The sequence below is a fragment of the Diospyros lotus genome, chromosome 12 (genome assembly GCF_014633365.1).
Source record: "Diospyros lotus cultivar Yz01 chromosome 12, ASM1463336v1, whole genome shotgun sequence".
NCBI classification, from domain to species: Eukaryota; Viridiplantae; Streptophyta; class Magnoliopsida; order Ericales; family Ebenaceae; genus Diospyros; species Diospyros lotus.
The window spans coordinates 31,096,583-31,121,783 of NC_068349.1; the positions used below are offsets into that span (position 1 = coordinate 31,096,583).

General features: G+C 37.5%; 1 protein-coding gene across 2 annotated transcripts in view; it reads left to right on the forward strand.

Moving 5' to 3' along the window:
- The first annotated feature begins 2,183 nt into the window (after positions 1 to 2,183).
- Positions 2,184 to 25,201, forward strand: part of LOC127787254 (uncharacterized) — a 40,372-nt gene continuing 17,354 nt past the window's right edge. For both annotated transcript variants that reach the window (XR_008020132.1, XM_052315215.1), the window contains exons 1-10: positions 2,184 to 2,364; positions 2,449 to 2,782; positions 9,721 to 9,898; positions 9,966 to 10,015; positions 10,702 to 10,794; positions 10,871 to 10,959; positions 16,672 to 16,750; positions 16,957 to 17,039; positions 18,275 to 18,353; positions 18,435 to 19,119. Coding sequence is in view for 1 of the 2 variants with exons in the window: in XM_052315215.1 (XP_052171175.1) it covers positions 2,333 to 2,364; positions 2,449 to 2,782; positions 9,721 to 9,898; positions 9,966 to 10,015; positions 10,702 to 10,794; positions 10,871 to 10,959; positions 16,672 to 16,750; positions 16,957 to 17,039; positions 18,275 to 18,353; positions 18,435 to 19,119 (1,702 nt within the window). In the remaining variant the exon portion in view is untranslated. The remainder of the gene's footprint in view (positions 2,365 to 2,448; positions 2,783 to 9,720; positions 9,899 to 9,965; positions 10,016 to 10,701; positions 10,795 to 10,870; positions 10,960 to 16,671; positions 16,751 to 16,956; positions 17,040 to 18,274; positions 18,354 to 18,434; positions 19,120 to 25,201) is intronic.

Here is a 25,201-nt window from a genome sequence, read left to right on the forward strand (position 1 = left end):
ACGGTCCAAATTGGACCGTTGGGGGAGGGGGGGTGCACGGCCGCACGCGCACGGGGGGGGGCCGGTTCCGGGGAACCGCCGTGCACGCGCACGGGGGGGGGGGGGGTTGGGGGGGGGAGGGGGGGCCGGTTCCGCGGAACCGGAACCGGCGGTTCCGGTTCTCCGGAACCTTGAACCGGAACCGGACCGAATTTCGCCGGTTCGGTCCGGTTCCGGTTCGGCCGGTTCCGGGTCCGGTTCCGGCCGGTCCGGTTCCGGTTCGAACCGCCAGTCCGGTTCAATTTTGGCCATGTCTAGAAATAGCCATGAAAAAATAAAACAATATCATTTAACCAAATAACTCATTCTTTATTCAACCATGTTATCTATTGCCCTATAAATTAAATTAAATTTAACTTATTAATTATGGTTTTCAAATAAGTGTTGCAAATTGTTGACATACATTTTTTGTAACATCTCGCATCGAGCAATAGGAATGATTGAAACAATTTACCGTGATGGACTTACACAAACTTCCCAGGGGGGTCACTCATAATTGGATTACCCCAGGTCAAGCATGCTTAATTTGAGAGTTTTTTTACCTACATTTAGCTTAAAAGGTATCTAGTTGGTGTTATTTCATTCCTTACTTTTTCTCGATATATACTACCATCTTTTGGGCTCTTGGGGTTTTACACACATCGTGTCATCATGGGCCCACAATCACGAGTTAGCTCATAACTATCGCCCTTCGACGACCAAGAGTCTCACCACACTTGTGAGCCTCTCAGTTACCCTCTAGGCAGTCGCCATTTGGGTGATTGAGGTGGGACGAACCCGGTGCATCCACACCACAAAGATTTGCATAACAATTTATAAACTAACATAGTGTTTGATGACAATTTACCCTAAAAGAAAAATAGAAAATAAATAACCATAGTAAAAGAAGCAATATCATTTAAGCAAATAACTCATTATTTATTCACCCTAGTCATCTATTGCCCTACAATTTAGTTTTAATTTAAGTTATTATTCAAGGTTTACAAATGAGTGTCACAAAGATTTGTAGAACTATTTTAAAACTAGGACGATGTTTAGAGCCAATTTACCCTAAAAAGAAAAAAAAAAAATAGTCATAGAGAAAGAAAACGATATCATTTAACCAAATAACTCATTATTTATTTACCTTTGTTATATATGACCCTAGAATTTAGCTTTAACTTAACTTATTAATTGGGGTTTGCGAAGAAATGTTATAAATATTTGCAAAATCATTTGTAAACTCGTACAATGTTTTTAGACAATTTACCCTAAAAAAGTATAAACAAAAAAGGAAAGAAATAGCAATGGAAGAAGAAAACGATGTCATTTGAACAAATAACTCATTATTTATTCATTCTTGTCATCAATTACCCTAAAATTTAACTTATTAATTAAGGTTTGCGAATGAGTGTCATAAAGTTTTGTAGAACTATTTTTAAGTTAGGACGGTGTTTGGAAACAATTTATCTTAAAATAAAAATAGAAACAAAAAATAAAATAAATAGCCATGAAAAAAGAAAATGACGTTATTTAATCAAATATCTCATTATTTTATTCACTACTATTATCTATTAGCCTATAATTTAACTTATTAATTAGGGTTTGTGAAAAAGTGTTACAAAAATTTGTAGAATCATTTATAAATTGGAACAGTATTTGAAGGCAATTTACCCTAAAAAAATAAATAAGCAAAAAAAGAAAATAAATAGCCACAGAGAAATAAAATAACATGATTTAACCAAATAACTAATTATTTATTCACCCCTGACATCTATTGTCATAGAATTTAGTTTTAATTTAATTTATTAATTAGGATTTGTGAAGAAATGTTAGAAGAATTTGTAAAACCATTTCTAAATTGGAACGGTCTTTAGAGACAATTTATTTTAAAAGAAAAAAAAATAACCACAAAAAAAAATTATGTCAATTATCTAAATAGGTCATTATTTATTTATTTCTATTGTCATATAATTTAGTTTTAATTTAATTTATTAATTAAGATATATTAACTCGTGTGAGGGCTCTTAAGCCGGGAAATTTAACCTTTTTTGCACCCAAAGAAAGGTTCAAACACTTCACATAGAGTCTCCATCATAAGTGACATTTTATTTATTTATTTATTTTATTAGGAATGTTATATTTGGAGAAACCCCCCCCCCCAATTCAATTTCACTATTGTTCTGATTTTAATTTTTAGGGGAAACCAATTCAAATCAGTTATCAATCTGCCGGTGGCTGGCTTGGCTTAAACTCGGATCAACCGAAAATTCAAATCTGGTAGCAGCAGCGGCAGTAGTAGTAGTAGAGGGGCATGGCCTTTCATGTCGCTTGCCCAATTACATGGTATTCTCTCTCTCTCTCTTTCTCTCTATAAGTTCGCTGCTCCTCCTCTTGCTCTCTCTGTGAAACCCTCTCTTTCTTTTTCAGCCAGCGAATCTGCTTCTGCTCCCTAGGGTTTCCCCCCGGCTTGCGGAACGAGAAGAGCCGGAATGAGTTCCTGGAGACGGTGGCCACAATCGAGGCCTTGCGCGCCGATCCCAGCCTCCATAGGCCTCGCGACTCCGGCACCGTCCAGGTCCTCGTTCCCAAGGTCGTCCCGCCCCCGCCGCCGCCCCCCCTGCCGGCCGAGGCCGCCCTCGGCGATGGAGACGAGGTGTTGCTGTCGGCGCGGACCAAGCGCGCCGCCATGCAGAGGAAGGCAGCCGTCGCTTCCATGGTCGCCGAGGATTACGCCCGGCGGTTCGAGTCCGGTGCTATGCCGGTGAGGTTCTTACGCTATCGGTTCATTGGTTTTTGTGTTGTTTCTTTGAATTTGGGGGTTTAGGGTTGGGAGCATTGAATGCGGGAGTACGTCATTGTCGGTTTCTTGAGTGCTTTATCATGTGCTGATGAGTTGTTCTCCTCTTTTGCTGCTGATCAAATTTCTGTTTCACGCCCTTGGATTTGAGTCATATCACTGCTGTCATATTTTCTACGTGTCATCCGTGGAGTTTCCGAGGCCTGAATTTGCGGAATGACGAATTCTGTAGAATGACGAATATTTGTTTTCTGAACTTTTAGCTGGGGAATTTGACGCTCAACTTTTCTTCATCTGTTAAGTAGGTGTGTGAGGAATCCACAGGACAGCGATGTAGAGGCATTCAGTATGCTCATGGCATTTGAGAAAAAAATATTAAGAATAATTGGCTTCTAAGCCCTTCTGGTGGTTCAACTGTTCAAATACCCCCTATTGGGTGCACTCCTTTCTGAGGTGATGTTCAAAATAGTCGACATGATTGGTTGGCATTGGGCTTGCAGTCTGTTGGCCTCATAGGTAGTGGCTGGGATTGTATGGGTGCTCCATAAGAGTGGAAATAACTATCTCACGCATCCCATGCGATTATTAGACACCAACTTGCCAGCAACCTATGAGTTTTAATTGTGTAATTGTTTTGATTTTGAATATAACTGGCTCTGTAAATTCAGATGTTGGGAATTGAAGCAGTTGTGTTGTTCTCCCTTGGAGATATAGAGTAGAGCTTCCTTTGTTCTTGCTTCGACTGATTATATTGATAATAATCATTGTTTTGAAATTCGGACTGGATCAACCGATCCAGTCGGCTAAATCAATAACCAATCAACAAATTGGTTATGCTGGTAGCGAAAACTAGCCACTAAACCAGTTGGTTTAACTAGCCAAATTCAACCAGCTGAAATGGGCGGGGTGTTTTATTACTTTTTTTTTTTTTTGCTTTTTTTTATATTTAAGATTAGGTTATGATAACAATCCTGTGAGGGGTTGCCCTCATTGTAGAAACTACCCCTCACATTTTGGAAATGATGGAGACCTCTCATGTTGTTAGAAAATTGGGTAATATGAAATGACTATTTATAAAATAATAAAAAAAGAAAAATTATTGGTGGTGCTAGGTGACCACCATATAATGGGTCTTTCATTTTGGGTTTATTGGAACCTAGGTTGGCTCCTTGGGGGGGGGGGGGGGGGAGTAAGAGAGAGGAAGGGGATGAACCCCATAGGGGTGTAGTGATATTGAATGCCATTGTCAAATCCCACGATGAGGTGTGGTGTCCTTGGGGGAAAAGGAGAGGGGGGAGGGAGAGCTAAAGGAAGAGAGAGGGGGGAGAAAGAGGAATGGGAACTCATCTTTCTTAGAGAAGGGGAGAGAGAATGTGAAAGTATTTTGGGCATTTAAAAAAAAATAATTGAAGTTAACTAATGATGGGGGCAAATTGCTAAATGTTTTTAAACTTGAGAAAGTTGATTTTATTTCGAAGATGTGGGGGATGCTTCTAGGCTAAAGCCCACAGATGGTCAGTGTATTTTACCCTATTTTAAATATAAAATTTGTTAGATATATGAAATGAGTTGATGCCTACTATTTAGGTACCATCCACCATTTTGTAAATTTTTATAATTTTTTTATTTTTAATTTAAGTATTTTATTTTATTGAAATACATGGAAATCTAGAATTTATCTAGCCAACCCCACATAGTGGGATAATGGCTGGATATGTTGTTGTTGTATTTTATTTTATTTTCATCAAATATTTGTGTTAATATTGTTTTATACAATTTTTCTAATTTTTGCACATTGTTATTTAATATATTTTAAAAACTAATCAGTATTATAGGATGGATTTTATTTTTAAAAATTTGTATGTCATAGTTTCAACTATTATATGTATTTATTTTCTAAAATACATCCTAGTTCAACCCTAGCCTAACCATTGACCCTTGAACCTCTTCTCTTTCGATTCGATACCCTAGTCATTTCCTTTAAACACTGTTATGATAGAATTCTTTGTCCTTCTTGCTTATACAGTTATACCCCTTCTTTTTTTGGGGGGGGGGGGGGGGGTGGAGGGATTGAGTAGTGATTGAGCCTTTATTTTGGTTCCAATTGACATCTAGCATAGTTGTAAATACTATACTAGACAAAGTATTGGATTTGTTATTGGTATAGTATGGTATTGGTCTCGGATGTAGTAGGGCTATCGTTTTTGATATATAGCTCTATACAATTTAATAATATATAACTATATAGGATAAAGAATACATACAAATATAATGCATTTTTTAATAGAAAAGAGACTTATAGAAGCATAAATACTACCATTATTACCTAGAATGTGCCCTAAATAACATAACATGTAAAAAAAAATAAAAAATAAAAACAACAAACTTGGGTTTGACAACTTGTTGGCCTTCGTGCTTGCGAGTCCCACCTTGGTGTTGGAGTGTGGTTTATGTGGCAGTGGCATATAGGGCTCCATGTCTCTATAGTTAGTGGGCCAGCCCTCTGTGTCCATATAGCCTCTCTCTACAGTGTTATTAAAGTTCCAAGGCGCACAAGGGTGTTGGAGCCTGATGTGCAAGGTGATGCGTGCACCTGGTGGAACTAGGCGCATGCTAACTAAACAAAAAAAGAAAAATATATGTCCTAGTTGAAGAATAAGGTATAAAATAGGTCCTAACTCCTAATAATATATTCACAAGCATGTTTTCAAGAAAATTAAAAGATTCGACATATACTAACTAAAAAAAATATTAAAACAAGTTACATACATCCCATTATATCTCAACAATCGGCATATAAACATCACAAAAGTTAAAAAAACTTATAAAAAAAGTCTTTAAGTCAACTTAAATTAAATCTTAAAACAATTTGTAGGTCTTAACTCCTAATTAAGATTAACTAATTATGAATTTTAAATAATCTAAAAATCATCCTCATCATCAAGATCAAACATTTCCATATTTTCATCATTAGAAGCATTAATCTCTTAGGTTTGAGTCTCTTTTTTGATTTATTGTTTATTTAGTATTTAGTTATAATTGGAATTAGGATACGAAAAATTTTCTTTTCCTATTAGGATTTGATTATATTAAAAATCACAGTAATATACAAAATACTAATTTCAATTAGTATTTAGTTATAATTGGAATTAGAATTAGAATTTAAAAAGTTTCATTTTCCTATTAGGATTGGATTCTATTAAAAATTACAGTAATAAATAAAATACCAATTCTAATAAGTAAATACTAATTGGAATTGGAATCTGAAAAGTTTTTATTTTTTTTCCTATTAGGATTGGATTATGTTAAAAATCACAGTAATAAACAAAATACCAATTCTAATAAATAAATACCTATTCCAATTAGTATTTAGTTATAATTGGAATTGGAATATGAAAAGTCTCATTTTCCTATTAGGATTGGATATTATTAAAAATCATAGCAATAAACAAAATACTAATTCCAATTAGTATTTAGTTATAGTTGGAATTGGAATTTGAAATTTTCTTTTCCTATTAAGATTGGATTCTATTAAAAATCACAACAATAAATAAAATACCAATTCCAATAAGGTAGTATTTGTTAATATGAGTAAGATAAGGTTACATCAGGATAACTTATCTGTAAGGTCTAAGATAACTTATTCGAAGAGAGGGAAGAGATAATTCTTTTTGGAAAGTTCAAGATAAGAAGTCACATGACTTCTTTTCAGATAAATTTAACAAACACAATGGAAAATACTCTTGTTCGAGATGCTTTTTGTATCCCACTTTTTTTGGTCTATATCTTGGTTAATAAACAATACCTAAGTAAATACCAGTTCTAATTAGTATTTAGTTATAATTGGAATTGGAATCTAAAAAATTTACTTTTTCTAATAGGATTCCATTAAAAATTACAGCAATAAACACTTAAAAGTTAAAATAGTAAAAATACTTTTAACAAAACAGCTAGGCGCACCTAAGCCCAAGGTTGCACTTGAGGGTAGGGGTGTGAACGGTTCAGATTGGTCCGGTTCTATAAGAATCTAGTAACCGAACTATTTTTAACGGTTTTGAAAAAATAAGAACCGTAATCGAACCATTACATGTATAAAACCAAATCATGACCAATCCATCACACCGGACCGGTTTCGGTTCTATCCAATTAACATTTAGCTTCTAAACATTTTCGCAAAATATGAAATTACAAACAAATTTGTTAATTAAAATAATCCCATAACTTCATTAATGCTTCAAGTCTTGAAGTAAAAGTAGAACAAAATAATTCATAGACTACCTCATCAAATGAGATTATATCGACCATTTAGTATAGTAATAACGCATAAAAGTCTGGAAATAAAAGAGTTTATGAATCCCTCTAGTTTCCTAGGAAGTGATACTATTTATGCGTATGCGTATATATATATACAAAAAAAATTATAATATATATATAAGTATAATATCGGTTCCAATTCGGTTCAAATCACGGTTTGAAAAAAAAATCAGTAACCAAATCAAATATATCGGTTCTTTATTTTTTAGAACCAGAACCTAACCATTGAATCATATAACTAATCCAAAAGGCACGGTTTGGTCCGGTTCACCGTTTTTTAGATATTTTTTGACACCCCTACTTGAGGGCCTAGGTGCACTTGGGTGTGCCTTGCTTGCTTGCGCCTGCTTGGGACCATTCCAAGTGCAACAGGTGTGCCTAGATGCACCTTGCACCTAGACACGCCTTTAAGCACCCTCGCAACTACTTTGTGGGATCAAGTCCTACCTTTTCCAATTTGTTATTTAGGGAAAAAGAAAAACAGAGAAGATAACCATAGAACAATATTTCCAACTTAACAACTTGTCTAATATTCAAAATATCCTCTGTCAATTATCAAAAAAAAAAAAAAAAAAAGAAGATCAAAATCCATATAAGCATACATAACATCTGAAATAACACAATAAATCTCGTTAAATTACATGTAAAAAAAATTTAAACTCTTGAATAAAATCATCCAACAACATACCAAGCCTTTATACCAACTATTTGGCAGCAGCTACACGATTTCTAGCTCTCCAGTCATTTCTATCTAAGGTATTATCTTCTTTATTATAATTAACATCATACTTACGTGTCTTCTACCAAGTTTTTATTTGTCTTCTACCGACTGCTATATTGGTTTTCTTTTTAAATGAAACCATCTTAAAGCTATTGAATAAAATAATTTAAAAAATAAACCCCTGTAGTTTAGAGAAGTTACCCTTCTCTGTAACCTAGAGAAGTGAACATCCTCTGATCCTTATCTCTCTCCATTTTTAAACTAATAATTCATATTTTATCCAATCTATCAAGAATATCCATATTTTACACAAAACTAGTGTAGTTTTTCTTTGTACTTAGAATAAAGAATGAAAGAACCCCCCCCCCCCCCCCCACCCCCCACCAAAAAAAAAAAAAAAAAAAAAAACAGAATGACGATATCTGGTGCAAGAAGAAATCTTCGGTTCGACCAGAGATCGTGGTCTCCTGTTCACAACAAATATCAGATCTGGTCTCTGGTTATCAGAGATTTCGGTCAATGAGGTTTTAAGAAAATAAAAAGTATACAAAAATAGAACTTACCAGATATGAATCTGGTTGACAGCTGCCAAGAGAGTGAGGGGGTGAAAGTGAGGGAGTGAGAAATCTGGGCTTCTGGAGCGAGAGAGTGAGAACATTGATACTGTATTAAGGGAACAACTATGAAATAGATGTGAGAAGAAGGATATATGTAACAAGGGCAGAAGTGTACTGGATAAAGCACCAGTATCACTGAGTTCCGGTTGATATCCAGCATAGTTGTCTAAGGTGCAAGGCGCATTGAGGTGCAAATTAGTGCTTGGGGCCTAGGAACAACGTGCAAGAGGAAGCGCGGGCCTTAAGCTCATGAGGCACACATTTATTCAAAATGCTTACAAAATACATATACACTATTGGTTTCAATATGTACCTATAAGGAGGTAGATGCAAACTCATAAAATCATAAATGACAAATGACCAACTCTCTAGTAACAACTAATATTATTGTAGAAAAACAATTAGTTAGTTTTGAAATTAGTTTCTTCTAACTGCAAAAGAGATTAGAGGGAAGGAAAAATTATATTAGAACACCCTGCAAAAAACAATTACAATAAAACTATTAGTTTCTTGCAGTTAGAAGAAAGAAAAAAAATTGTAGCAGAACACAGCTAAAACAGTTACAGACAAACAAATAGTTTCTTTTAAATTACAAAAGAAATTAGAAAAGAGAGAGAAACAGATAGTAGAGCACACAAAGAAAACAGTTGTTTCTTAGGAAGAAATTGGAAGGAAAAAAATAGAGTGGAACACAGCAAAAAACAATTACAACAAAGAATTAGTTTCTTCTAAATTGCAAAAGAAATTAGAAGAAAGAAAGAAAAATGAAACAGAACACAGACCTGAATAGTTCTCCAGCATGCGAACATCACTGCCAAAAGGACCCTAATGGTGTGTGGGAGATTTGGCAGACCATCAACTTACACCACAAGGTTCGCCTCTCATTGATGTACAATAATATGCAACTAAATCAACAACAAATAAGATCTAAGATGGAAAATGGACAAGAAATAGGGTTTTAATACACTTATACATACAAGGCATGTGCATTGTACCTTGCACGAGGTGGGCACCTCGTGTACCTTGGCAGTGCCTCAAGCTTGGCACTTCGCCTCAGTGGTGATGAGGCACGCCTTTGACAACTATGGCATCCAGTACTGGGTGGTTCAAAATTGTATTACCAACTATGGCCTCTGGAGTTTTTTGATATATTTTTTCTTGATTGGAACCTTAATCCTCTTTTGTAGGCATCTATCTTATATGCCCAATTGTTGCTTTGTCAATATTAGACTATCCTTCTATGTGTGCAGGATGCCTCTGGAGATCTTCCTGGAGAAGATCAAGGTCAGTCTAATGTCAAAGTAATGTGCCGACTTTGCTATTTTGGTGAAAATGAAGGAAGTGAGAGAGCAAGGAAGATGCTTTCTTGTAAAAGTTGTGGCAAGAAGTATCATAGGAGTTGTCTGAAAGCTTGGTCCCAGCATAGAGGTATTTTTTTTCATATGGAGCTTTGATATTATTCCAAATTCTACCTTTTCTGACATGTTGATGACAGATTTATTCCATTGGAGCTCATGGACCTGTCCCTCATGCCGTATTTGTGAGGTAAATATTGATGTGCCCTTTTTAACATATAAGTGGAAGTTAATAGTTAAGGAAAACGAATCATATATTATACTGTTTCAACATGATGTTAACTGCCTTGTTTGTCAGAAATGGTCTTATACATCTCCTTTCTACTAAGCACTACAGGAATGGCTATTTGATTGTTTTAAGCATTAGCAGTTAGTAATTGTTATCAGCTCCTAGTGTTCTATTATTTTTCCATTTCTGGCTTAAATTAAGATTTCAATATAATACCTTTGATTTTGGTGTAGCTAGGAATTCTGTATGCTAGTGAAAAACTTTTAAATTCTTAATTTTGTAAAAATTAGCATGATTGAGATGGTTTATGCGCATTATGATAATTATCAAGCACTACAATTTATGCTAAGTAGGGCATATGCTTCTAAATAGTTGTCACGTTCATGCTGTTTTTTTGGTCATGAAGTCAATGATATCAGAATATGTAATAATATCTGGCTGTCAGCCTATTTATTCAACTGTCCAGATTTTGTCTTTTAAGATTTTCTGAGTGATGCTACCTAATCAATTGACATTCTGGATGGTCTAGCTGAAGTTGTCCTTTTTTTATGCCATGCAACCAATCAATTTATTTTTACCGGCTTACAGCTGGTTTATAGTTAGTTCTGTATTCCTTTTTCAACTTTATTGCTTTCTGTTTACTCCAGGTCTGCCGTAGAACTGGGGATCAGACAAAATTCATGTTCTGTAAGAGGTGTGATGGAGCATATCATTGTTACTGCCAGCATCCTCCTCACAAGGTGGGGCTTCCATTCCTTCTTGTGTTTTATCTTGTGATTTAGATAGTCAGCTTTATCTTGTTATGGGGTCATGCAGAATGTAAGCAGTGGACCTTATTTGTGCCCTAAACACACAAGGTGTCACAGCTGTGGATCTACTGTCCCTGGAAATGGTCTAAGCACAAGGTATTATCTTTGGCTAAGTTAAGCAGAAGGTATTTTATATTAGGATTGTATAGAGTCTTTATGTTTGCAATCTAACTAGCTGGTTGATAGTTGAATGATTGCTTCCCTTTCTGGATGTGATGAAGGTCCTTTAAGGGTCACTTGTTCGAGTCGTTTTCTCTGGCTTATTAATGGTTTTAGTAGTCACTTTAATAACTGAATATACTTATTGTATGTGTTGTTATCATGAATAATTATAGTGAATACACCACTTCTATTTGTATCTACCTGTGCTGTTTGACTGTTCATTTTTGGGCTGCCATCTCTTGATATTTATCCAAAGATATTTAGTCAACAGTGTAGTATTTATCTTTGGAAGGATTTCTTCTCTCTGTTTTTACTAGGGAAACGAATTTGTTGCCTGAACTTCAGCTCAGTGATTCTGAGTAATTGTTAGGCTTTTCTTGAAGTTCTATTTGGCTTGTCAAGCACCTCCCATCAATGATAGCCATGCAGATTGTGCAAAACTTGAATTAGAAAACAGGAACTAAAAATAAATATTCAAAATTATATATATATAAATATATATGTTTTGATTGGTGGGGAGGGGGTGGGATTGGGGAGAACAGCAGAAGGTTTAGCTGCTGCATTCATATTCTATTTTGTTCTTCTTACCTATTGTCAATGACCTCATGGATGTAAGGCTAGGTAGTATTGTACAGGAGGCACCTTCTGCCCCCTAAAGAAAAAGAAATGAAAAAAGGGAAATGAAGTAAATGTGAGGTACCTTTCTGTCATGACCCTAGGGTTTAGCTAGGGTTTAGGAAGGAATTTGGATAAGAATTAAGAGGAAGGGAGAGCAGAAAGGGAGGGAAGGAAGAATAGAACAGAATTGAGGGAGAGAGAAAAGCCATGGGAGAGTATTGAGAGAGGGAATTGAGATTCAAATCATTCATTCATTAAGTCCTTTCTCTAACTACTCAAGCTTATTTATAGGCTTACAATTGAAGATGCTAACAACAACAACATAAAATGCAACTAATAAGGAAAACACATGACATGTATTACTAATATATCCTTGGGGTTCCTTGGGGTCACGACAATCCCCACCCCTTCAAACAATTCTTGTCCCCAAGAATTGATAGTTGTTGACCCCATTCCTCAACCGATTCCAGCCCTAGCAAACTGGTTTCTTCTTCGCCTTTTCTTGTGCTTATCTCGTATCTTCTTTTTCTTTTGCCTTTTTGTGTCTTTTCCTTTAAAAACATTAGTACTATGACTTGCTGCAACAGCAAGTCCAGCCATCCCCCTCATCCTGATTTCCATGGAGAATGCTTCCAATTGATCCGTTATAGCTGCAACCATATCATTTCCAATCATAGAAAGGAACTCCAACTTCGTTGCAAGCCAAAATTTGAATCGGCGTTGCAGCTCTCCAACTGAAAGAGGAATAAACAAAACAGCAAGAATTTTGTTCCCCCCAACAGAAATTTCTTCCAAGCACAAGCAGCCTTCGTTAATCTCTAACCAACCTTGAATTGTACTCCAATGGCCATTAACTTTAATTAAAGCACCCTTTGAAGTAACAGCAAGACTATCACTCACAGCAACTGCAGGATTGTGCAAGTCCTCAACCTCCTGCTTCTTCCTTTGGTCCAAGTCCTCGTTACGTGGCTGTCTTTCATCATTGGCATGGAACCTATCAGCAATGTCATCCTCATATTCCGAAGTTACTCCATCCGTTTCCTGCAAATATAAGCTGTAATTTTCGCTAATATCCATGTCCGATCTCTCTTTATTGCTGGAGTTTTCAGTTTTAATTGGCCAGTCCAGCTCCAAATTTTCCTCAGATTCCTGCTGGTCATAATTTGCAGTCTTAGAAGCTCCCTCAATCAGTTGGCTGCCCTTAATATAACTGTTAGGCTGCAACTCTTGCTTTCTAAAAATGGCTTCCAAAGCGAGTTCCTGCAACCTTGCTCTCTTGGCTGCCTCTTTCACAGTTGTCGGCATCATCATTTTGACCATTGACCTTAGTTTGTCCTTCAAACCACTAATAAATCTTGATACAAAATAGTGCTCCGTTAGAGTTGGCTGAGCACTCCACAATAGGGACCTTAACTCCTCAAATCTATCCCAATAATCTGTCATCGATCCCTCCTGAATTAATTTGTTAAACTCCTTAGTCACCTTAATCATGTTCTTCTTCATCCCAAATTGGTCATGTAAATTTCCAGCGAGATCAGTCCACTTGATCTCCCCTTCCCTAGACATTGGAGTATGATTGGAAGTGTGGGAAGATGAACATCTTACTTGAATTTCCGATTTCAAGGCCTGTAGTTCCCTTGCCTCTTGCAAGCCATGGGTCATAGGAAGGGTGCCATGTTTGGGCAAACTTGGATCAGCAGCCCGGGGACGAAAATCGGGTGACAACATGTTGAACATGTTGATCCGCTGGACATGTTGCTTCATCATCTTCTGATGCCTCTCCAAGTCTCTCTACACTCTTTCTTGAGAGGTAGCTAGTCCCCAACGCATGTTTGCTTTGCTGGCTGCATTATCCTCCTAGTTGTGGGTCATTGCCTTCTGCGTGACCTTATATTCCCTAGCTCCAAAATTCAGCTGTTGTTGCTGCCTTCGATAATCACTTGATCTTAGTTGCCACCAAGAACAATCTTCAGGTCCGATTCTTCTTCGTTGAACTTCTTGAATTTGCCGGAATTTCAAGAATCACTGCCCAATCCATTTCGTCACCTGCTGCGGTTTGACCATCCCAATTCCAAGCCGCAAAGCTTGAGTAACGATGCAGTAGCTGAGAATCAGCTGCTGCAATTTTGCCTTCTAATAATTTGCTTCATCTACTATTTTTGAACCCGACCGCTCCTGCCTTTCACCTCAATCACATGCAATGAGTTTGCTGAAATCAAACTGATTTAAGGCTAGCCCCAGCGGAGTCGGAATCGCTTGGCCACCGTGCATGGAAATACAAAATGTCGAACAAGACTAGTAGGAACGAGTCCCAGAATGATGCCAATCTCTGTAAAAACTTACTGTATATTGTCGGAATTCACTGCTCAACTCCCAAACCTACTGCCAAGGATTGTGGCGCCTTCACTACTCACCGGATCTAAGTAATTCTTGATCGCCACCCAATCACCGTCCACTATCTCGCTTCTGAAGCACTTCCGCTGCGTAACTCCTCTTCCTATCCAGTCTGAGTTTGTCACTGAAATCAATTGCATATGGCCGCGCATGTAGATCCGATCCTCCTGTTCTGTATCAAATTCGTTGCGGCTCGGCTTCCTATTCTTCCGAATTCAGTACCTCTAATCCGCAATTGAATTGCCGATCAGAGCCTATAGTTCGCAAGAACTTGTTTCTCACAGTCACCCTCCTGCTTTGTGTTCGTAGCCAAGACAGCCTTTAATTTCCGAACCTAACGCTACGGTTTTTCTGATTGTCAAACTCGCTTGCGTCTTCTTGTCATCACTACAAATTCAAGACCGCTGGACTTACTTCCACGCCGTGCCTTAACCACTCGCCAATCACCGGGATTCGTAATCACCGAAATTTCACTTATCTCTGTCTTGGCTCACAATCGCTGAAATCTACTTCACTTAGATCCATCGAGATTTGGATCTGCTTCGCCTCCAATTTTGGACTTGATTAACTCAATCAAGTAAGCCGAAAATTTCCCCTAGACTGAACCGCACTCTGATGTTCAGCAATCGTTATTTCCTCTTCCACTTCACCCTAGTTTCGTCACTGGGACTCATGAAGCAGCCTAGAGCAGATTCTGCAGCCTAGTGTCTTGATTGATTGAAATCACAACCGAGGAACGACGGCTCTGATACCAAATGTCATGACCCTAGGGTTTAGGAAGGAATTTGGATAAGAATTAAGAGGAAGGGAGAGCCGAAAGGGAGGGAAGGAAGAATAGAATAGAATTGAGGGAGAGAGAGAGAAAAGCCATGGGAGAGTATTGAGAGAGGGAATTGAGATTCAAATCATTCATTCATTAAGTCCTTTCTCTAACTACTCAAGCCTATTTATAGGCTTACAATTGAAGATGCTAACAACAACAACATAAAATGCAACTAATGCAATTAATAAGGAAAACACATGACATGTATTACTAATATATCCTTGGGGTTCCTTGGGGTCACGACACTTTCGCAATAACTGGTTTGGTAATATGGTTAGGTATTTAATTAAAGTTTATTGGATAGATGGCAGGAGATACTTAAGCATACCAAATACGTATGGGATGTTGTTGGAGCTGAATGGAAAGAAATTTCATAGCTAAGATTGAGAAGTAGTGGAGAATAAATGCTGAGTGGTGTCACAATCCTAGGGTATAATGGTCACTAAAGCTTGCTGCAATTACTGCATTATATTTTTCTGTTACAGCTTGTATTTTTTCAGTTGCATTTCTGTTCTGTTTTAGAATGGATAGCTGTAATTCTTTCAGTTACAAATTGTAACTGAAAGAATTCTGTAAGAATGGCTATATAAGCTACTCGAGATGATCTTTTGGAGGATATTGAGTAATGACTGATTGAATGCTTCTCTCTCTTCAATTCTTTCCCTGATTTCTCTCTGTTTCTTCCCTCATCTTTCTCTCTGTTCTTCCTGATTTCTCTCTCCCTTTCGATTCTCCCTTCCTCAGTTTCTTCCAAATTTACTAAAAAACCCTAAGTCAGGTCCTGATCCCTGACAAGTGGCTGACACTCAGGCATCTTGGAAGAGCTTTATTTTGTGCCGGCTTTGTAGGGCCATTCTTCAACTTCTTTTTCTTCCATTATATTGAATGCGACCTTATATCTATAATATATAACAACATATTGTAAGTTGTACCCTGTGCTTCTGAGGATGTGGTGCGCCTGCAGTGCTGGGCTATATCTACAGGGATCTGATACATTTATTTATTTCCTTAAATAAATGAATCTTTCAGCAGGGATGTAAAGAACTATTTTTCTTAAAATGTTCTTCTTTTGTTAAGTGCTGTCATGCCTTCTAACAGGACTCTGCAGACAACGTTGTCATAATCTTTTTTTGCCAGGATCAGCACTCTAACTGGTCTTCAAACACTTCAATCACTTAAGATTCTTTTTTTTTGTTTTCATGGCCAAAGATGACTGGAGAGCTATAATTCATGTAGCTGACAACACCTACTAAGATTACGGCTGCGAAGATGTAATTGTTTTTAAATATTGCACATTTCCACAGCAAGTGCTTCCACATGCTTCTATTTGTCTTTAGGTTCTACATCCTAAACTGGATCAAATAGCCTACTTGAATATAACCCACTAACACGAACTTCATTTATTTTTATTGAAGCATGCATCTAAAGGATCTTTAAGAAGGCTAATTAAGCAGAGAAATTGTTGATGAAATTTTCATATGTGAGAAAGCGATCCCTTTATAATTGACCTCTGTTGATTTAATACATATTCTTTAGAACTTAGAGAATTTGATGGTGTCCATCTAAAGAACTGTTATTGCATTGACTGGATAAGGGGTTTGATGTGTCTCCACCCCCCTCCCCTTTAATGGTGCAATTTCCCAATGCTTGGGGCAGTGTATGTTGTTTTCGCTGTTGAACTTGGTATAGCAAACTGATCAATTCACTGATGTTTCGATTACCTGAGATAATTTGTTGGGTTTGTTCTTATCTGGAAAGGATGCATCTTCTTGTAAAAGTAGATTGATTAGTTGTTGCCATTATAAATGCAGGTGGTTTCTAGGTTATACTTGCTGTGATGCTTGTGGAAGGTTGTTTGTGAAAGGAAACTACTGCCCTGTTTGTTTGAAGGTAGCCTTTGGTTTTTTATGTTCTTCATACTTGCATATCTGATCAATCATTTTGTTGAACTATTAACAGTTGCAAATTTTGAGAAGTCAAGGATTCTAAGATGTACTTGCAGGATCTCTATTTATCTATCTGCACTATGAACGTTGACATCATTTGTGCTTGATGGTTGCACAAAAGTTGATTACCATTTTACTTTTTCTTTGTAGGTTTACAGAGATTCTGAATCAACTCCTATGGTTTGCTGTGATGTTTGCCAGCGTTGGGTTCATTGTCAATGTGATGGGATCAGGTTTCTATTGTTTTTCTCCTGAACTACATCTATAAATAGTACTGATATTTTATATTTTGTTCCATCATATATTCGTTAAGTCTGATTTATTGTTAGTAATTATGATATCTTATAAATTGCATGCTTAATGCAACATTCCCTTGGAAAATTTGGTATAACTTCAGCATGAAAATACCCAATGCCAAATGAGTTTGGGAGGCACCAAATATTTTTATAATAATCAAATACTGTGTACATCAGGTATGTAATGAGATTACAATTAGATTGTTAGATTTAAATGGGTGTTTTTGGGGAGGATAACATGGACAAATTTTGTAATGTGTATTATACAGTTCAATTTAATGTTCTTTGTTGAACTTCAGTTTTCTTATCTATATGCATGTCTGTGTCTTATGCATAAACAGTACACGCATGATGTGAATTCCTTTTATATCCGAATGCTTCTCTGATTCTCTTCTCTCCTGGGCCTTAATGCTAATCTAAGGCAAATGCTTTAACAACAACCAACTCTAGTGATAACATAATACTCAATCTCCAGTCAGCTTGAAATTTGGCAACCTGCTTAACAGGAGCATATAAATGATGGTGGCATTAGATGAGGTGATACTCATAGAAGTTATGCAAGTATGTTAGGACAACAATGCTTACACCATGTGTATACAGATCCCTTCCCTTTGAGCGTAGTTACAACTCCACGAATTTGTTTTTTGGCCGAATGATGTATATGCTACAATTATTGTGGATTAGTGGTATTATGTTAGATTATTGGTATTCTTTTAATATTTTGTGTACTCTCAATATCACAGATTGAAGATGTTCTTTTAATATTTTTGTATGTCGTCATTGTCACATGTCGAATAGTATCTTCATATTGGATTAGTGGTATTTTGTTACAATTTTTGCATCGTGTTTTGGTTTTTACGGTCATGAATGAGACCCCCCCCCCCAAAAAAAAAAAAAAAAAAAAAACCCTTTTTTCCATGCCCATATTTTTATTTATCCCAATTTGCTGTATTCTGCGTCTGTATTTGTTTCCTCATTACCTAGCCTAAGGCACTTGCTTTCTGTTTGTATTTTATTAAGCCTTTCACATTGCATTTTCATAAATGTTTCCTTGTTTTTCCTTTTTCTGATTTGTGTGACCCACTTTTTGATGATAGACAAAACTTGTTCAGAATCATTTTGTGCATCATATTGAGACTTAATATTGCTTACAGCTGTTAAATATCTTGCAGTGATGAAAAATATTTACAGTTTCAAGTTGATGGAAATCTTCAGTATGTATGTGCAACGTGCCGTGGAGAGTGCTACCAGGCATGTATAATGTTACAGTTTGATGAACATTATTTGTTGGTTTATGAATATAACCTTTCCTTCTGCTTACTGAATTTCCAGGTGAGGGATCTTGAGGATGCTGTTCAGGAGCTTTGGAGGAGAAGAGACAAAGCTGAAAGTGATTTGATTGCAAGCTTGAGGGCAGACGCTGGATTGCCTACTCAAGAAGAAATATTTTCTATTTCACCTTATTCAGATGATGAAGACAGTGGTCCTATATTAAAGAATGAGTACAGTCGATCCTTGAAGTTTTCTCTCAAAGCGCTGGTAGATAAATCACCAAAGAAGACCAAAGAATATGGAAAGAAATCTTCAAACAAGAAATATATTAAGAAGAAGGGATACATTGATCCCTCATCAGTTGGGTACAGTGGGGATGATGACAAGAACGGCGATACGCAGTCCCATAAAAGTGGAGAACCTTTTTCTTCTCCTGTTGCTGGAAGTTTGAGTGAAGGGGTATGCTCCATCAATCATACCGGGGTCCTGAAACATAAGTTAATTGATGAGGTCAGAGCTGGTAGTGAAAGTATGAAATCAAAAAGAATCCAAATTAAGGGTACTAAAACTCATGGTATGGGCATTGGAGATGACACTGGAATGGATACCACCAAATCTAAGAACACAACCTCAAAAGGACCAAAGCTTGTTATACATTTAGGTGGACGCAATAGAAATGCAACTACCTCTCCTAAGTCAGATGCTTCTAGCTATCAAAGAGAGCAAGAATTGACAGCTTCCAATGGTATGAGCCTGGATGTTATTTGTTGTTTACTACAAACTGGAAAAGTTTTGAACTGCCTGCCTTGTTGATGGAAAATTTGTTTAGACTTGTTACTGTTGAGTTAAACTTTAAGGAAGTGTAGTAGAACTTTTCCATTAAGTTTTCTTTTTTCTTCTTTTTTTATACCTTTTTTTGCTTGGTTACATTTGTCAGAGCTTTGGCGTTTATTGAGAGTTAAAAACTGTGTAAGTTCTTAGTTTTGGTATGAATCTGGGTCCTTATGCATATTCACTGTAACATTACAGGTTCATTGTTTGCAGTCTTCCACACACCATGGACATTTTTGATATTTCATCTGCCATCTTGAAGAATTATTTTCTTCTCTGTACCTCGTAGAGCATCTGTCTCCACCCTAAATATGAAGAAAAAAAAAAGTGATTTCGGCCATGATTCATGGTAGTGCAGATAATTGTGGCAAATGATACTGAGATTTTTTTTTTTTTTTCAAAATGTGCGAGGGAGGTAACAGGTGTTTGGTCTTAATTAAGGAGGAGCAAATGTCTGGACTGTTTCCCATTAGTAACTATTTCTGATTGCATCACTACAACTCTATAAGCACTTGCTGTGATGAGGAGTTGAAGTAGGGGTAGGGTCTCAATAGTAGTGCAAGGGAGGTAATAGCTTTTTGGTCTTAATTATGGAGAAGCAAATGTCTGGACTGTTCCCCATTAGTAACTATTTCTGATTGTATCACTACAGCTCTATGAGCGCTTGCTAGTGATGAATAGTAGTAGGGGTAGGGTCTCAATAGTAGACTTGTTTTAAGTATAATTGTGTGATTTTGACTCTTGTATGGTGTGGAAGATAAAGAAACAAGCATAAAGATTCTAACAATGTCTCAACATCCGTAGGCATCATACCAAGACAGAATTGTATCAATCCATCCTCAAATTGCTTGGCTACTAGAACTTGTCATGTACCTAGGGTTTACTTGGGGTTTTGGTAGTGTAGAACAAAACTAAAAAATGTAGAACAAGACTGAAAACTTGGTATATTTCTCATTTACTCTTGACTAGGACTGATTACAATATATATAGGAGAAAAAAAAAATTCAAATCCCTATAACTAAGGAAAAAAGGAAGGAATCCTAATTACATCAACTATTAATTTACATCAATCAATCAATCTTAATTATATCAATTACTAATTTACATCAATCAATCAATCTCAACAATTAAGGTTGATTATAATCAATCCCATGGATTGTGGGATAAGATTGATTATAATCAATCCCATAGATAGTGGGATCATTGAGATTGATAATCACCCATAGATTGTGGGATCTTTCTAACAATATTAATATTCTCCCTCGAATGAATGTTGATTATTCCCAGCATGCCAATTAGATCGTCAAACTGATTGAGTGCCAAGCCTTTGGTAAGAATATTGACCACTTGCTGTTTGGATGTTACATAGGATAGCTGAATGAGTCATGAATCCAACTTTTTCTTGATAAAATGACGATTAATCTCTACATGCTTGGTCTTGTCATGTTAAACAGGATTTTGGGCAATACTAAGAGCTGATTGATTATCACACAACAATTCAAATATGTCTCTACACTTGTACCTTTAAGTCTTCTAGGATGATTTTTAGCCATAAGAGCTCACACAACCCAAGGGCCATAGCCCTGAATTTTGCCTCAGCACTTGATCGAGCCACTACTCCATGCTTCTTGTTTCTCCAAGACACCAAGTTACCTCCTAAGAATACACAATAACTTGTTGTGGATCTCCTATCAACTAGGGACCCTCCATAATCAGCATTTGTATACCCATGAAGAGAATACCTTTGCTCGGTGTAGCCTTTAGATAATGTAGGATCTTTCGCACAACATGCACGTGTACCTCTGTGGGATTATGCATGAATTGACTCACTAGGCTGACAACAAAGGCTATGTCAAGCCTAGTGTGAGAGAGGTATATCAACCTCCTTACTAACCTTTGAAATCTGCCCTTATTCACTGCCTCTTCGGTATGGTTCTCCATCAACTTAGTGTTTGGATCCACTGGTGTGCCAACACCCTTGCCCCCTATCATACCTGTTTTAGCTAGTAAATCAAGTACATACTTTCGTTGAGACAAGAAAATCCCTGTCTTAGAGTATGCTACTTCGATGCCTAAAAAATATTTCAGCATACCAAGATCCTTAATTTCAAATTCCTTGGCTAAATTCTCCTTAAGTAGGTGTTGTTCTTCTTCATTATTTCCTATCACCACAATATCATCAACATAAACTAGTAGGGCTATTACCTTTTCTCCCAAGTGTTTGATAAAAAGGGTATTATCCCCTTTACTCTGATGGTACCCCATAGATCTCATAGCCTTAGAGAATCAGCCAAACCAGGCTTGAGGGTACTGCTTGAGTCCATACAAAGCCTTCTTGAGTCTGCAGATTTTCCTTGCTCCTTGTTGCAATCCTGGAGGTAATTCTATGAAGACCTCCTCCTCCAAATCTCCATGTAAGAAGGCGCTTTTTACTTCTAGTTGCTGCAGCTACCATCTGAACGTAGCTGTTAGGGATATAAGGATGCGAACTATTGTCATCTTTGCCACAAGGGCTAAGGTTTCCAAATAGTGTATGCCATAAGACTGAATATAACCCTTGGCGACCAGTCGTGCCTTGTACCTCTCTAAGGTGCCGTCAGCTTTGTATTTGAGATTGAAGATCCACCTGCAACCCATTGGTTTGACTCTTTTTGGTCTAGGCACTACTTCCCATGTTTGATTTTTATTTAAGGCTTTCATCTCCTCCAACATAGCCTTCTTCTATTTTGGATCATTTAGAGCATCCTCCACGGATTTGGGAATAACAATAGTATCCAAGGATGAGAGGAAACTTTTATGGCTGCGGGAAAGGCAATGGTAAGATATGTAATTGGCTAGAGGGTGTTTGGTGTAGGTTCTGACCCCTTTCCGTATTGCAGTGGGTAGGTCCAGATCACTAGGCTCAGGGTAGGCATTGTTGGAATGACATCCATTTGAGGTGGTATTGTGGTAATTCTATTCCCGAGTCAGGAGCTGATGGTGAGGCTGGTTGAGGTACATCACCAGGCTGTCTTGTCTTGTTTTAAATACGTAGGGAGAGCCTTTAAATCTCATCGAGGATGACAACCTCAGATCTGCTTATTCATTGCAGCCTTCACTTTGAGGAGAGGAATTATGTAAAGAGATATGATGAGGAGAGGGAACAAAAATGAGGTTAGGACTTGTATCAGTGGAGCTTGAGGTTGCTGATTCTAGGGATGGAAAGAAATGCCGAGGGTCATGATCATCACCTCCTACAATCTCCCCTTGAGGTCTAACATGGGGAGAATTGAAATATGGTTGAGACTCAACAAAGGTGACATCTTTGGAGACAAAACTTCCGCAATATAGGGTTTTGGGTAGGAGAGTACCCAAGGAAGACACATCTATGAGCTTTAGTATCAAGTTTGTCTTGATTGACTTTAGGAATGTGAACAAAACACACACAACCGAACACCTTAAGAGGTAGAGGAGAATGCAAACTCAAATATGGAAAAAAGGAAGCTAGGCATTGGAAATGACTTTGGGTGTTGAGGACCCTGGTGGGAACCCTATTAATCACATATGTTGCTGTCAAAACTGCTTCCCCCAAAAAATGTTTAGAGACATGGTGATGGTGGAGAAGAGATCTTTCCACATTGACGAGATATCTCATCTTCCGTTTAGCTGCTCCATTTTGTTGTGGAGTATCTATGCAGGAAGATTCATGGATTATCCCTTCTTGTTGGAAAAACTGATGTAAGTGATTGTTGAAATAATCTCTTGTATTATCAGTCCTAAATTTTTGGATAGAGGTGCCAAATTAAGTGGATATCATTTTGTAAAAATAGGGCAAGACAATCCCAATTGTAGCCTTATCTTTTAAAAGGAAAATCCAACACATGCAGGTACAATCATCCATAAAAGAAATAAACCATTTTGCCCCATAATAGTTTGGTATCTTGGATGGACCCCAAACATTAGAATGGATTAAATAAAATGGTTTTGATGAAAGTTTATTGCTAATAGGATAGGACACTCTATGGTGTTTAGCCATTACACACACATCACATTGAAAATTACTAGGGTCTAAGGTCTTGAGCAAGATTGGAAACATGCTTTTTAATAGAATAAAGGGAGGATGTCATAGTCTAAAGTGATAGAGCTAAATGGCGGAAAGGTTTGAGGCTGATTGAGATGAACAAGCAATCCTTAGCTGTCTACTTTGTGGACAAGTACTCTTCCCTTGTAAAACATACAACCCGTGTTGTTCCTTATCCACACCAATCATCTTCCCCGTGTCTCTGGCCTGAAATTTACGCATATGTGGAGAAAAAATAGCATTGCAAGGTAGGTCTTTACTCTTTAGTAAGTTGATGAAAGTAAGTTGATGAATGAAAATGAAATTGGTAGCCAAATTAGGTACATGAAGTACTTGATTAATAGATAAATAAGGGCTAAGGTTGATCTTGCCCTGTTCGATAATAGGAATAGAAGTGCCATTGGCAATATTGATATGTTTAGTGTTTTCAATAGGCTCATATGTCTCAAAAACATGAAGATTAGAGGTCATGTGATCACTGGTTCCCGAATCCAGGATCCACATGTTATTCCTATCAGTTTTGGAGGCTGAAAAAGAACTAATGCCTAGGGATTTACCTTGCTGTGCAAGAGACAGGATGCTGCTCCATCGTGGATAGTCCTTAGAAACAACTTCAACTTGTTAATCTCCTCTGCATTTAATTGATTTAGATCAGTTCCAGATGCCTCTCCTTTATCAGTGACTTCCTCCTGCTCCTTGTTGGAGATGTAGGCTTGGTGCTTCATGCCCCTAAACCCTCTTATCTTATTTAAAACTCCATCCTTCTCATGCAGTTTAAAGCAAGTATCCCTTGTGTGTCGTGGTTTCTTGTAGTAGGAACACCACTGCCCATTGCAACTTGAGTTCTCAGTTTGAACTTCTGTCTTTCCCACTCCGACTTTTGCAGTTGTGGAGGAAACCCCTGAGGAGGACCATGGGGGGATGAAGGGGGAGAAATCTCATTTCACACACTCAAGGGGAGACCTATTGGGAAAATCATCAAAGTGAAGGGATAGGCAAGAAATAGGAAGATTATGGTGTCGATCAATAGTGGCAGCACCCACAACTTCTTGAATGAAGCAACTGCCGCTGAATTAGGGTGCAAACTTACATCCACCACTCCTCTATTAGTAACAGTGGCTAATGGTAGTAAGATGTATAGCCACTATAAGTGTGTGAGCTTCAAATGGATGATGTAGGAGCAAGAGTTCTCTGCTGATCTAAGAATATTGGAATTAGGAGGTTGTGATGTGGTCCTTGGGTGGATTGGATAAGGACAATGAGACCTTTGACCGTTGACTTTAACAAATTGGAAGTTACTTTAGATATTAAAGGGAAGAAGCTGACATTGAGTGGCAGCTTAGAAGCAGGGGAATGTAAAGTGATCACTGGTAAAAGGCTACAAAAGCTTCTATCTAAAGGGAAGGGACAAATATCCCAAATGTTTTCCACCCGAGTTGTTGAGGTGGATGCAGAAGAATAGGGGTGCCCTACTGCCAATGACCTCTTTGCAAAGGTAACACACCCTACTGCTTTACAGTCCTTACTATTGGAATTTAAAGATTTGTTTGTTGAACCACTATCCCTACCCCCAAATAGACCCTTTAACCATTCCATTCCACTGAAACTGAACTTAGAACCAGTTAATATCCGTGCCTATCAATACCCACCTATCCAAAAGGTTGAAATCGAAAAACAAGTGAAAAGCATGCTTAATGCTTCAATAGTTTAGCCAAGTGTCACACCCTTAGGGTTGAGCTAGGGTGTGAAAGGGGATTTGGAAGATTAAGAGAAGAATTTGGGGAAGAAATTAGATGGGAGGGAGAGAAACAACAGATACGGAAGAGAAGATAACTGTGAGAGAGAGAGAGAGAGAGAGAGAGAGAGAGAGAGAGAGAACAATAGCAAGAAAATGAGAGTATTTGAGAGAAAGGAGATCACAAAGAGGAGAAGAAGA